Source organism: Theobroma umbraticum, unplaced genomic scaffold, assembly GCF_002168275.2.
Source record: "Theobroma umbraticum cultivar Fairchild unplaced genomic scaffold, ASM216827v3 scaffold_147.0, whole genome shotgun sequence".
NCBI classification, from domain to species: domain Eukaryota; kingdom Viridiplantae; phylum Streptophyta; class Magnoliopsida; order Malvales; family Malvaceae; genus Theobroma; species Theobroma umbraticum.
Window position 1 is genome coordinate 3,499,526 of NW_018397259.1, and position 14,216 is coordinate 3,513,741.

General features: G+C 34.6%; 2 protein-coding genes across 2 annotated transcripts in view; both read right to left on the minus strand.

The window, feature by feature from the left end:
- LOC110415037 (FAD-linked oxidases family protein) overlaps positions 1 to 10,035 on the minus strand; it is a 15,679-nt gene extending 5,644 nt beyond the window's left edge. The window contains exons 1-15 of the mRNA XM_089783304.1: positions 9,680 to 10,035; positions 9,439 to 9,541; positions 9,235 to 9,335; positions 7,962 to 8,010; positions 7,533 to 7,625; positions 7,002 to 7,116; positions 6,788 to 6,848; positions 5,325 to 5,361; positions 5,191 to 5,252; positions 4,543 to 4,639; positions 2,236 to 2,310; positions 2,057 to 2,165; positions 1,537 to 1,646; positions 170 to 232; positions 7 to 42 (exon numbers count right to left, since the gene is read on the minus strand). Coding sequence (XP_089639430.1) covers positions 7 to 42; positions 170 to 232; positions 1,537 to 1,646; positions 2,057 to 2,165; positions 2,236 to 2,310; positions 4,543 to 4,639; positions 5,191 to 5,252; positions 5,325 to 5,361; positions 6,788 to 6,848; positions 7,002 to 7,116; positions 7,533 to 7,625; positions 7,962 to 8,010; positions 9,235 to 9,335; positions 9,439 to 9,541; positions 9,680 to 9,960 — 1,392 coding nt within the window. The 5' untranslated portion in view covers positions 9,961 to 10,035. The remainder of the gene's footprint in view (positions 1 to 6; positions 43 to 169; positions 233 to 1,536; positions 1,647 to 2,056; positions 2,166 to 2,235; positions 2,311 to 4,542; positions 4,640 to 5,190; positions 5,253 to 5,324; positions 5,362 to 6,787; positions 6,849 to 7,001; positions 7,117 to 7,532; positions 7,626 to 7,961; positions 8,011 to 9,234; positions 9,336 to 9,438; positions 9,542 to 9,679) is intronic.
- Positions 10,036 to 10,179: 144 nt separating this feature from the next.
- LOC110415208 (SPX (SYG1/Pho81/XPR1) domain-containing protein / zinc finger (C3HC4-type RING finger) protein-like protein) lies at positions 10,180 to 14,025 on the minus strand. Its single transcript, XM_021426785.2, has 6 exons — positions 13,233 to 14,025; positions 12,275 to 12,519; positions 11,919 to 12,167; positions 11,707 to 11,844; positions 10,794 to 10,852; positions 10,180 to 10,586 (listed from the first exon to the last, which is right to left on the minus strand). The coding sequence occupies exons 1-6, from the start codon at positions 13,444 to 13,446 to the stop codon at positions 10,481 to 10,483; spliced, it is 1,011 nt and encodes a 336-aa protein (XP_021282460.1). The 5' UTR covers positions 13,447 to 14,025; the 3' UTR covers positions 10,180 to 10,480.
- Positions 14,026 to 14,216: the final 191 nt, after the last annotated feature.

Here is a 14,216-nt window from a genome sequence, read left to right on the forward strand (position 1 = left end):
TGATATTAATTCTGCAAGTTTTGATAGAGGAACACAAACATCCTACACAAAGAGAAAGAAAATTTTGGTAAAGATGCTTCTACTAACCTCCGGAAATTGAGCAATGGCAATTCAATGATTTTAAAAGATCATATTGAGATTAATTTTCCATCTATTTAGTTCAACTTACAGAAATCATTGCTTCAAAATTAGGTTCCATTGCAAAGCATGCCCATAGCGCTTCCTTCCTGATCTGCAAGGAACCAAATATATTACACAAGATAAGAGTAAATAGCATAGATATATTTAGATGAAGGCTATGACCCAATACCTTATTTAGAAGCATGAAATTAATAAATATACAGAAAGAATTGTCCGAATGCATATATGTTGGAGGTGATTTAAGTCAGTAAAAGCAAGTTCCGACTTATTGAACATAACAAGATAATTCAGTCCTGCTTCAATGTTTCAGGATTGATACAGGGTTGGAAAGCTAAAAATTAACACAGAGTGCCAACACATTCTGATTTGAGGTTTCCTAAGGTCTTCAATATGCAACAACCTATCTTACATGCTTCAATATATCATGGGCTGGGCAAGGAAGCCAAGCTGGGGCATTCTATGTCAAATAATTGCATCAATAGCTTTAAACTAGCTTCATAGCTTTCCACTCACTAGCAAATTCAATCCGAAAATAACAATCCCCCACCCACCCCAAAACCCCTTTTCCCACCTTTCCATTTCTACCTTTCATGAGCAAGTATAATATTATCCTTGGCATGCATTATTGCATCTGTATCTTGTCTTTCCCACTGACATCAAACTAAACCCGCTTGTCCATAGAGACAAACTGCATAATTAATTTCCTTCTAATAAAATCCATATTATGATCAGGACAATGGTAGAACTGAAACAGCATGGTCACTTAACCATCTTAGGTGTAGTCAACCCACCTAAGTAAAATGATCACGGCTTGTGGTGAAGTGTTTGTGAAGTACACTGAGTTATTACAAACTAAATCAGGCCATGTCTCTACTTTCAATATCATTCTTGGCTTTTCTATTCAATATATACCTAAATGTGATACTCAGGCACTCACTTAACCAAAGTCAAATGTATCAGTCATTGGTTCCTCGCAGAAAGAAGTCCTTCATACTTCTTTCTAATCTTTGAAATGCCCTCCACACGTGGTTTTGTCAAATGGCATGGTAATGACCAAAATGTTAGCCAAAAATAGTGTCACTTCTACTCATTTTTAAATAAAACCCATAAGTTCTTGAACCATGCTTAATCATGATACTGACTTGTAAATTTGGAGGATTTTACCAGAGATTCAAAATATTATCATAAAAGGAATTACTGATAAAGATGTTGTAAGATGACAACCAAGTTTTAACACATAACTGAATACAAAATCAAAAATCATCTTCACTAAATATAACAAAAATGAAGGAGATGATAAGCCTTCAAAAGGAAAATAGACTTTGCAAAACAAGTTATCAGCCAAAAACACACAACTAAAGTCCCAACCACTCTGCAGGAATTAAGTTATGTTACCTTCCAAAGTTCCTTTTTAACTTGGGGATCTTCCGCAAAAACAAAATCTGAGCCATTGTGCTCAGAAACAATTCTTTGAACAATTTGTGTTTGCTCACGGGAGTATGCCTCTAACAAACAGTAATAAACAGATTAGGATCCATCACAAGTGAAAGTAAAAACCTTAAATATGACAACCAGATTAAGGCAGGGTGACTCAGGCTTTGGCTCAAAAATCTTGCCAAATCAGAAGTGCATTTGCTCCTTTAGCTTCTGTTTCTTTTATATTTCTTGCTTTATGACAAATAATCATGGATGTACTAAGGTCCTTAGACAAACAAAATATAAGGATCATCACTTAAGAAACCATCCAGTTTCAGATAATTAAGACTAGAACACCATGTCAGAATAGGACACAAAATGCCAAATTCCTTGTCAATTTGTTTGTAGGAAAAAGTTCAAATGAACTAGTAAGGCTAAACCTTTCTATGCAAAGTAGCAGAGATTCAAAAGGAGAAAAGGGAGAAATCCTGCCACTCACCAGTGCCTATAAATTCAAACATCAGAGTTGGAACTTCAGGCAAATTCTTCCCATTAGCAATATTGACAGCCCTTACTTGGACCTCATCCAATAATTCTACCCTCGACACCTAAAGAATATGAAAGAAAATCTGATAAATAATTTGAATAAAAGCAAAAAAATTAAAAATATAACCCTACCTGTATACCAGACAACATGGTGGCAATAGCAACATCTGCTGCATCCTTGATTGTAGGGAAGTTGCACATTGCAACCTGTAGTATTATCAAATCAATCAACAAAAGCATAAATATTAAGATCTCACATACGATATTAGAAAAAGTAACCAAAAAAAAGGAAACTATAATAGTATAAATACAAGAGCAAGAGTCAATTGATTGTCAAAGACAATTCCAGTTGAGAATTATTAGTAAGAGGAGCAGATTGAGAGAGGTTGCACTCCTCAAGAAATTCAAAATGTGCTTGTCACCGATTTAGCAAATTCACTTAAATAATTATCAAAAGAAGAACTTGGAGAGAATTATTAGTAAGAGAAGCAGATTGAGAGAGGTTGCAGTCCTCAAGATATTCAAATTGTGCTTGTCATTGATTTAGCAAATTCACTGACATAATTATCAAAAGAAGAACTTGGAGCTAATAACTCTTTCTCTATTTTCTGAAATATGTGAAGAAACCGCCAGTTGAAGTAAATGACAAGTACAAAATGAGAAAACCACTCCTTTGAGAACTAGTTATTTCGAAGCTATCACTTTATTCTGTGAGGAAAGAAGGAAAGAAAGGGGAGGCGAGAAAAGATGTGTTTATGACAATGAAGAATGCCAACTCAATGAAAATGGAACCAATCATTCTGCAACAGCCAATATTTACAAATAATTTGACGGAGAAAATGCAATATTAAACATGACTCATCTACCCAAACAGTATTGACCAATCCCCCCAATAAAGAAACAGATCTTACTCTCTTGTGAAAGAATAAAGTTATAACTGAACAACAATGAACCAAAGGGATTGATTCCAATTTCAAATCTTTCAACTTTACTTAAGAATTTTGACACATAATGTTGTTGGAAAAAATCACAAGAAAGAAGAAACAATGTGGAATCTGAATTCTAATTGCAAACATGAATTCAAAAAGCAAACTAAGAGTACCGTGTCTCATTAAAGACGAAAGACAGATAAATGGTTTCTCATTAATTGGGTAAGCACTCAATACTTGTGACATCCAGAAATCAAAGAACATTTTTCATAACACTAAAAAAATTTTCATTAGATTTTTTGTTCAGACATTCTTGCTCATTCTCAAATTTTCCAGCTTTTGTTTAAATTCAAAATTTTCACCAGCTCTTTCTAGCATTGTTGTATTCCTAATCATTTTGCTAATATAATGGAAATCATAAGTAAGAGATAGTGACTCACAAGTCAAGCTGGTGGAATATTGTTAGCTTGGATAGTTAAAGATTATGTTCTTTTGAAGCCAAGGACCAAATTCTTGAGTTCTTCTAACGTATACGAAGTCATTTTTTATTCAAGTTTTGCCAGTACTTACCAAATCATTGCTCCAATAGTTCATTAATGTAAGAGGGTTTCATTGTCCAAAGCATATTTTTGATTGGTTTCTAGTTTGCTGGAATTCGATGCATATTTTTGGTTGTTTTCTAGTTTGCTGGAATGAGCCTTAATTAAGGTTCATTGGATCTTATCTTGGATCTATTTCATTCCTAGGATGTTTTCTATGGGCTTTAGTTTATTTCAGTTGGGTTATTTTCCTGAATCTAATAATTTTTTTGTTCATTTGTTCCTGCATCTTTGTGTTTTAAGACTTGAAAAAGTTGAATTTAAGAATTTGAATGGATGATAAATTCTTGGAGATTTCAGGTTTGAAGGATAGGCTATTTTCTCTCTTTTTTCTGCTTGCTTGCATTTCTAACTCTTATGCATCTATAGTAACTCTGCAGTTCATAATAAACTAGTTCCACGAAACTTGATTTCTTCCTTATTGAAGCCAATGTCAAACTAGCTTTCTTAAACTCTCCAACCTTAAATCCTCCACGTATTTTGCGATCAACTACGATGAATTCAACTATCCAAATATTTCATCAAAACCTAATCTTGCTGCTATAAGTTTCCTGCACCATCCTTTCTCAGTTTCCAACCATTCCTTTGTAATCAGATTCAACTAAATCATATCTTTCCAAAAAAAAAAAAAAAAACCACCACTAACAACAAAAACAATTAAATTGAACTTTAATTCTCTCATAATCATTATTTTAAGCAGATTACTCCAATGAATCTTATGTGATAAGCATCTATGGACAAACTAAATGGTTCACTCACAGAACAAACTTTACATGGCAAAGATTAGAGTTGAACAGAGTCAATGAGAAAATAGACGTGCCAAATCATTGTATATTTTATATCCCATTATTCAAAGGAAACAAGTTTAACTCACAAAAGAAATGCCTTCAAGCCAAGAAAGATCAATTTACCACTGAATGCTCTGGAATTTTCTGAAGCCTTAGAGTGACCTCTGTTATCACACCCAGGGTTCCCTCACTTCCAATCATCAAGCGAGTCAAATCATACCTAAGATATGCAAATCCAACGAGAATAACAGTATACAAAAATTGAAAATAAATAAATATGGATAGACATACATATTCTTTACAGCAGGAAAAAAGGAAAAGACATTCAGAAGAAATTGCTGATAAAGTAATCGTTTGCATGTAAAATTACCATATCACACTAGCCATCCCTAAAGCAGTAAAAACTTGGACTAAAAATGGGGAGTTTTTACTGAACAAATGAAGAATAAGACTTTAAAAGCATAAAAAAGTTCAAGAATGCAAGAAAAAAGAAAAGAATGACCACACGTGATTAAAGCCACATGACCATACTTGAGAAGCAAATTAAACTTATTGCTGATAAGACCTAGCCTAGCTTCAACTGAAAGTTAGTGTATATTTCTCTTTCACTCAAACTCGTAAACAACTTCATCAAACAGAAAATGGTAGATTCCCTAAAAGACATGTAAGAACGCAAATGGGATGACCATGCTACATATATAATTCAGGACCAGGGGTTCGGGGATAGGGAACAAATAGAAAGTATTGATTGAAGGACATAGGAGAACAGACCCAGCAGCGCTCTTTCGAGCACGAGAAGCCGTCTTGACAATATCTCCATTGGCAAGGACTACCTGGGATGTACAAAGTGTAAGAAATAACTCACTCATTAACAAGTTAATCCGTCAAGAGAGTAATTAACAAACCTTGAGACTGATGACATTGTCACGCATTGTGCCATACCTACATGCTAAAAGCAAAATCATTAAATCCAATAAACAAAGAAAACCATTTAAAAATTATATACATTTAACAAAGTGATAAGAGCAACTGATTAATCGTCCGCTTGACACAAAATTTAATGATTTTTTTTTTATGTTGATAAAGCACTAGTGTTAATGATTGTTTCTTCAAGAAGAAAACAATAAAGCAGAAGAAATATTACAACCAACAATCTGGATGTAGCCATCCTTTTACCAACATAAGCATAAATAAAGAGTATTTTTACCCATGTTAGAGAAGCATTCTTGATTGCAGCATCTTGAAATCATAGGAATAGACAAATCAAGGGACTAAAATCTTTAAGAAGTAAAATCCTTTGTTCAACAATCCCCTAGTTACTTTAGAATAAGAAATCTCAAAGAGTTAATATTTTAAATCTCAGTATTTTCGTGTTATTAACCAATCCCATCAAAGGATCACATTAGGAAAGATTAATCAATTGCTAGTGTGGTGTTCAATTCTGAAAGATGATAATTAAGAAAAAGCCTTCCTTGATGGTTCTTAAGATAAATGAGGTAGTATTCTGTGATGCTGGGTCCCTGCAGAATGGTATAATCAAGATGTTATTCAACATTGATCTTCCAACCTAGCAAGGCATCAGCACTAATGCTGCGAGCCAAAAGGTGGAGGCGATAATAGCCAGAGGCAATTTAGATGACTGGAATGGGCTGGAAAATAATGAAATTTCTTCCGGAAACAGATGGAATCCAACCTATCCAGCCAAGACACAGTATCAATATTGTATACAATGCACAGGCATGCATTTTACAATGCAGTATCATAAATCTGCAATCTTAAACAGTTTCCCCCAAAGTAAGGAAAAGTTTAAACCACTGCTATTCTGCTGAGAAGGATCAGTAATATCACTAGCTGATTCCTCACTATGTGGCTTGCAAACATTTGCTGATTTTCTTGATCAAAAACCACACAAAGGCCTACAAGAAAATATTCTAACATGTGCTGAACCCATAATGGGACCAACAAGTACATGCACTACATAGGCATTGAAGATGTATGTGTCTAAATTAAGAAAATTTTTGGTAAGGAATCAAAGCATGGTAATTCTTTCAGAAGCCTGAACACAATCCTGAAGCCAGTTAAAAACCTTTTGTCTAGGGCAGTCTCCATCTACATTCGCAACAGAGATATAGATGATCCAGGAGAAATAACACCAATATTGCATATCTGAATAAACTTGCTTGACACGCTAAATTGCTTAAATGAAAACTACAGAAAACTAGAGAAGGCAAAGAAAGAGAGGATGCATCAAGTAACTAATAGATATAGAAAAGATAACCTTTTGTTTTGCTATCAGGGAGTGGATTTACACGTAGCAAAGTATAAATACAGTAGCTGAGATAACAATCAGTTGAAGCATAGTGACTACCTCACAGCTAAAGATCCAGAGCAACGTGTTGCACACATTCCTCCTATTGTTGCACCAGGCCCTGCAGGTCAACATGTTTTAAGGTGATAACATCACACCCAAGCCAACAAATAATTGATAAATAATGTGCTATTAGCAAGTGGAGCAAAAAAGTGTTATAAGTTATTTTTACATTAGAAAAAAATGCGGCAAGAATTTCTTATAGCAATCTGACCTGGATCAAGAGGAAAGAATAGACCATAAGGCTCCAAGTATTCATTAAGTTCCATCCATCCAATTCCAGGCTCAACGATAACATCCATGTCCTCAATATGTAAGGCTTTAACTCTCTGTGAATTCAAACAATAACAGCTATAACTATCACCGCAACTTCAAAAATGAAAACAAAAGAAGATTTCCATATTAATGTATATTTCATCAATTTATAAGATAAGCAACAGTACTGATTTCTGCCATAAAATGAATTGCACATTCAATTGAAATATTTGCCAAAAGAATGTAATTTACAAATTGAATTATATAAACAATGTCCAGAATGAGCACTATAATCACATGATGTTAATAAACCCCATGACACAGAACAAGCCTCAGTTAGATGCTTCCACTACCAGCCTAAGTATACAGCACACTAAATAGAATAAGAAGCACAATTAACAGTATCGCAAAACCACATAATACAGAATCAAAAAGAGATTATTTCAATCTTTATGTTTTGAATTTAACCAGAAAAAGAGATTATTTATACCTTCATTAAGGTCATGTCAATGCAAACACCTCCATTAGGAGACAAAGTGTGCCCCTCAATGGATGTAGCTCCACCATATGGTACTATAGGAACCTGAATACAACATAAACAAACAATTAAAATTTTATACTTGCTCAAGAACAGCCAAGACTTTTATATTATACCCTGGCAAAGTTTATAAACTATATAATAAAATGTGTATCACTTGTATCACCTGGTTTTGATTTTAAGATTTAGTAAGAGACATTGTAGTCATAAACCAAAATCATACTATGCACAAGCACCAAATTTTATATCACGAACCATTCAACTCTAAAGAGGATACCAAATATTTAATGGCAAATGTTCCAAATTAAAAGATCTACTTAAAACAGAAAAAGGAACAGTAGTGCATCTTTTATAAGCTTACAGACAAATGAAGAAACAGACCTTATATTTGTCACAAGACATGACAATCTGGGAAACTTCCTCCTCAGACCTGTGCATACGAATTGTGAATTGATGTTGACAGAAAAGAAATGCAGATAAAGATATATGGTGAGCTGTTCTCTAACTTCCTTGGGAGTCCCAAGTCTCATGCACTTCACCATTTGTATAAAAAGCAATGGGAAATGCAATTCATTTATTCAAATTAAAAGGTTGCATGTTAGAATGATATGAGAAAATTTCTTACCAAATATATCTGAGCAAAACACCTGTTTCTGGAATTAGAGAAATAACTTGTTACAGCTAAAATCCTATTATAAAATCAAATGATTACCTATTCAAATGGTTCTTCTTAAAACGCTACCAGCAGAAGACCTATAAAAGAACCAAAAATCTAATTTTGCTACACGCTCAACATACTCTGAGTAGCACCACAAAATGAAAACATTGGACTCGAATGTGGCATGCACTAGATGTCAGATATACAATCAGAAGAGTTCTTAACAAAAGAACCACAAAGCAAAGCCCACCCCAATTTGGGTTTGTAAAGGCTATTCTTACATAATAGTGCACACATACATAGTTAAACATGCCTTTGAAGAAAAGAAGGAGCACGCCAAAGACTTTATCAAAGATGTCTAAAGTCTAAAATATGCCAATTTCTTCAGGTGTTTCTTAAACATTCTAAGAATTGTTTCACTAATCACTTCTAACACTCTTATATAGTTCAGAAATCTATTATAAAAATGCTGTGACGTTCCAAGTACATCCACCTTAATTAACAACTACTAGCACAATTATTATGCCTATCTCCACTTCTGCGCCTACAACAAATAAACTGGACTTTCAAACCCATGAAAATTAATTAGCAGGAGTACTATGTGTAATCATCTATTTTATTTTTAATACTTGGTTTGAATAGAATTATAGTGTTCATAAGGAAAAGCAAACTAACCTTTTGCTTTAGCCACTCACTTTTTGATGTTTTTGGACATAAAAAAATTATATTTGAAGAATTAAAAATTAAAGTACTTGACTTCTATGAATAAGAAAACCCCAATTTTACCTCTATATAGAAAGTTTTTAACCAAATACGCTCTTGCTTTTATTTATGCTTTTTTTTTTACTTTATAAGAAAGAATGAAAATGTAAAAGAACAAATAGTAGACGCTTTCACATCTAAGTAAGGAATAATAATTATTAAACCACTCCAAAAGCTTGAGCAAAAAAAATTATGATAAGATTTTGAACCTTGAAGATCAAGAATCAGTCTCACCTGGGGAAAACAACCACATCAGGAATATTCACAGCTTCGTGGAAGCTGTTCTGTGGCTTTCCATGGTAGAATCTTTCATCATAATCCAAAGTCAAATTATCCTGTACAATGTCAAAATTTTACTCATTTCACCAATTATTCCTAAAACTTGCAGTGAATCAAAACTTTTAAGCACCCAAAAATAAATTAAAAGAAGGTAAATACTTGGCAGATAGCCATCAATTCATCAACAAGCTCTTGTGGAACATCTTTGTGAATGCCCTTCACCACAAACTCTGTGCTTGCCTTCCCTCCAATGCTCACTTTCCTGAAAATCACATCATATCCAATAAAAAATAAAAGAAAAGTTCAAAATTTGTAATCCAACAACAGTTGAAAATCACATCTTATTCAATTAAAAATGACAAGTAAAACCAAAAAATTATTTATAAAAAATTAAACAGACCGAGAATCGATGTTGGTGGGTTCACATAGAGAAGGCTGAGTGTTCTGGGATTGAAAAGCGAGGGACCCAGCTGAAACCGCGAGAGCCAAAGGAAGCAAAGAGCTTGACCATGAAAAAAACTGGGTTTTGGGTTTTTCAGCTGTGGTGGATGGCACGCTCTTTTGAGAACCACTGAACTGAAATTTGTCAAGGTAAGAAGAATGACGGGAACCATTGGGGACCGCAGATTTCTTCGAACAAGAAAGCAAACGCAAACGAGCCAGCCAAAAGGAGAAGCCCATGATCACAAGCTGGAAGTCGATTAGAGTCCAAGGAAGTAAGAAGTACGACCCTTTTAACGTTGCGCAGTCCTTTACTCCTGTTGGTTGCCTTTTTAAGTGTAAGATACATGCTTTGAAAGAAAGTATTACGTCATTTCTTTCTCCTTTTAATAAATATTTTCATTTAATCTATTAATCTCAATTAAGGCATTGATAATTGAAATTGAATAGCTGTCAAACTACAACAAAAAGGAAAAAATCTTTGTTATTTCTTGTTATCAGTTCAACTATGAATCAATGGACCCATCACTCAAGAGGTCCAAGGACAAAAAATGCTTAACTACAGCCGAGAGATAGATACAATACTCTCACTGCTCTCTTAGTCAAAAGTCTAGAGCATTTAAATGAAATAGCCACAACTACAGGGCAACCAATTGCCAAGCCTCTCTCCCTTGCTTGATTGATGCAAAGCTCTACATTCGTTAAACTCATCAATGGCTTCATCTTGAGAAGGACTGAAGGAGATCCACTAGTTCATTAACTAATAGCCAATCACATATTTGGTTTGCAATTCCCAGTACTCCTTGGACTGCTTTACCATCTCCGCACGTTCAGCTATGAGCCTCTCCTTCCAATAATCTTTGTGCCTGGTGCAGATTTGCAGTGAATTTCACATAAAGAAATAAAGGGTTATGGGAATTGGTCTGAAATCCGTATAGGAGAGACATATATGATGGTAGTGTCGTAAATAATGAAAGAATTTGTGCGTCTGATTTGAACTTTGGACCACCATGTTTTCGGTTTTTTCTTATTAATTTATCAAGAAAGTAATTAGAGTTTTCACTTTCATTCACCTTCTTTTAATTAGCAGATCTAGCTCCAGCATGTGCACCGCGTTAGCATACACTCCAGCCTGCAGATGAGAGGACAAAAACAAAAGATTAATAAGAGAAAACATTGAGAGTCCGGCCTTTGCAACATTATAAGTAACACAAGTAACAAGTTGACACTCTGAAATGGGAAAATTTCTGAAATAGCTTTGAAACCAACACCGCCATTTGAGTAAGTTTCTGATTCTCTTTCTTTTTCTTTAGGGGAAGAGGGGTTCTCGGTCTTCATCCAAAATCAAGAAACAATATCAGCAAGGCAGCAGAAACAGTTAAAGAAAGAAGGCGTGCAATGAGCCACCCTTTCCTCCCCAAGATTCCGATTACCAAACAAAGAAAGCATGCAATGAAGCACCATCAATGGTTACTACTTGAAGATGGCAGTTACAGCTTTGTTCCCCGAAGCAGATTCTTAGACATATGGGTGGAGATATAGCAAATAAAACATTGAACTCATCAAGTGGTAAGTATCTTATTATCTGCTCTTGTCAAATTAAGGGAACTCATGTTCCTATTAACTGCTATGAATGTAGACAATTGAAATCACAAAATATATTAAGAGAAAGGTTCTTGGATAATTAAAAAAAAAAAAAAAGAGAGTAAGATTCTTGGAAGTGTGGCAAACAGGCAATGAGAAAATAATTGCATCACTTAAGATAACAGAAAAGGGATGCCTTTCCAAAAGGAAGATGAGAGTTAGGTGGATCATTCCCTAATATTTTTTATCACATAAGGATGCAAATCCTTAGCCTAATTAACTACTGGAATGATAAGGAAACATAGTGCAAATTTCACATGGAAAAAGATTGAATACTAAAGAAGAAGCTGAATGTGTTCATAAAACAGTAAACCAAAGAGTTCAAAGCTATAGAATCAAAACCTCTCTACAAATTGGACACTTCGAATCTGGGCTTGTGGCTTTAAGTCCTTGAAAGATCATCACAGTAGCAGCAGAGCAAGCACATGACTTGCAGAAAAGATGACCGCAACTCAATGCATATGGATTAAAAACAATTTCCTGTGAGATAAGGACCAAAAGATATGAGAATACATGATATGTTTCCTTGGACTGTACCTAAGTTAAGAGCTTACCAAGCAAATAGCACATGTTAGATCGTATTCTAGCTTTATTGAATTTGGAAGCATCATTGTCATCACAGGTTCTGTTGCACTAAGGTCGCAAACAAAAGAACCAGAAAACTGAACGAAATCTCCGCCATCTGATCCATTAAAATTCAAGTAAAAAGCTCCCAATTCTATCAGCCAAGGTGATTGCAAAAGCTCTAGATGTTCAGCCCTCATCTTGGATTTGAAATTTTTGCCATTTACAGAGCTATGTACCTAGAAGTGGAACATTAATTAATCACCTAAGTATCCTGTTCTAATACAAGGTGATTGAAAGAGTATCAGCAATGATGGAGAAAAAAACAAAAAGAATTGCTGCATACTTTATCATACTTCTTCAAGATTTTACCAATAGCAATTGCATTCATTGTAATATATTCTATTAGCATCTGCCCTTCTTGTACCAATGCTTGATGGTCATTTTTAAAACATTGCCGTAACCGCAATACATATCTCTGCATTCCAGTGGCAACATGAAGATGGAGGAGATGTCTGACTCTGGAACTAAAGCATCCAGCAATATCCATAGCTTCTCTCATCAACTCAGTAAAGAACATCTGATCACACACTAAAAAATGCACAAAGCTCATTATTGGATGCTAGAACTAAGTACCATGAACTTTACATCAGCAACAGGAGCTCTATTATCAATTAGGGTGCATCAGAATAATAGGAAAACAAAGATTTTGCCCGCAAAAGCTATGCCAGAAAATTTACAAATAGGCCTTTTAAGGCTGTAAGTTATTTTCAGGCAAAGGAAGAACCAAAAACCTCAAAATTGGAAATTCTTAAACACTACCTTATAGGACAAGACAACACAGTGTTCCACTTCTTTCTTGTTCTAAAAATCCTTGTAAGTGGGAGTGTGAACCAAAAGTCATTTCCTCTATTGTTTAATTACCCTTCACAAAGTTTAAAATCTGGATGAAAACTGAAAATGGGGAGCCAACAAATAATTTAAAAAATTAAAGCTTTAAGGAGGCAGGAAATATAAGCAGGATGCTATGCCTCTGGTATAAAATTTTTAAATTTCAATCAAAACCAATATTCCATTATCCTATCTTTTTCTCTAAATGGGAATTTTGAAATCTATATACTAATAGATAAATAAAACCAGACAATGGTTGGAAAAAATATAATCTTTTCCCATCATTCCATCCTAGATTTTGACAGTTCAGTGTAATCAAATTGATTAATACCAACTAACATGATACACCAGGGGTGGAATAAGATAATATAGAAAATTCAGTTCTAAAAATGAGATGGAAAAATGGAACTCACCTGGGCAAGATTGGCATTGACAAAACTGAGACAATGTGGGATTCTCCTCCTCGTCTCTTCGTTCAGTTTTATTGTTAGAGTCAGGTAATGCTTTACAGGTTCTGCAGCTTTTTAGCACTTTCTTAAGCCTTTTATACTCAACATGAGAAAACTTATCCAAAAACCACTCCTGATCCCCATGCAGATACTCTTTAAAAGTCTCTCCAAACTTCATCTTCCCAATATATCAATCAAACTTAAATCACAAACCCAGAAATCCAATGAAAATTTAATATCTCTTCTTCAAAAAAAAAATTATAAAAAACAAAAACCCCTTGATCTGACAACCAGATATCAAAAATAAAAACAAGCCAATACTTTGAGAATAAAAGTTAATTCTTTGCCTCCAACATCAAGCAGAACAGGGTCAATACAGTCCTGGCCCAAACGACAAAACAGGATGAGGGTTTTAATTACAAAACAAGAGAGTGAAAGAGAAAATCGAGCTTTTGTTTTGTTTTGTTTTGTTTTGTATACTTCTTGAATGCCAAGGTGGCCGTTGTATGGTGGAGAACATATACGCTTTAAAAAGTTTGGTGCTGTTTGGTTTCGTAAAGCAACTTGAAAGACTCCAACAACGAACGGTCGAGCACATCGCGCGATCTGCTCCGGATTTACATTGGCGGACAATTGGCCCCCATCCAATCAGCACGTGTACAACCATCTGCCCTAGGCTCAACGCTCAAGCCCCTACTCCTTCCCTCTCGGGTCAAATAACATATGTGTTTGAGACTCTAAAGAGCTAGTATTATTGCTCTTTCTTGGCCTAGACTCTAGAGTGAATCTGACCCATTATTAAATACAAATATTGCTTAATTAAGATGCATAGATGTACTGTTTAAAGTTAAAATAGATAATATAGAATCTCAACCTGGGCATACTTATCCATTCGATCATCATGCCAACTGGATTGCTTAAAATTATGAAAGCTACCAGTCCAAACAG

Coding starts and splice junctions, on each gene's coding strand:
- LOC110415208 (XM_021426785.2), bottom strand. CDS start 13,446: ATGAAGTTTGGAGAGACTTTTAAAGAGTATCTGCATGGGGATCAGGAG. Junction 12,520..13,232: donor TCAATGCCAATCTTGCCCAG/GTGAGTTCCATT, acceptor TGCATTTTTTAG/TGTGTGATCAGATGTTCTTT. Junction 11,845..11,918: donor TAACATGTGCTATTTGCTTG/GTAAGCTCTTAA, acceptor CTTATCTCACAG/GAAATTGTTTTTAATCCATA.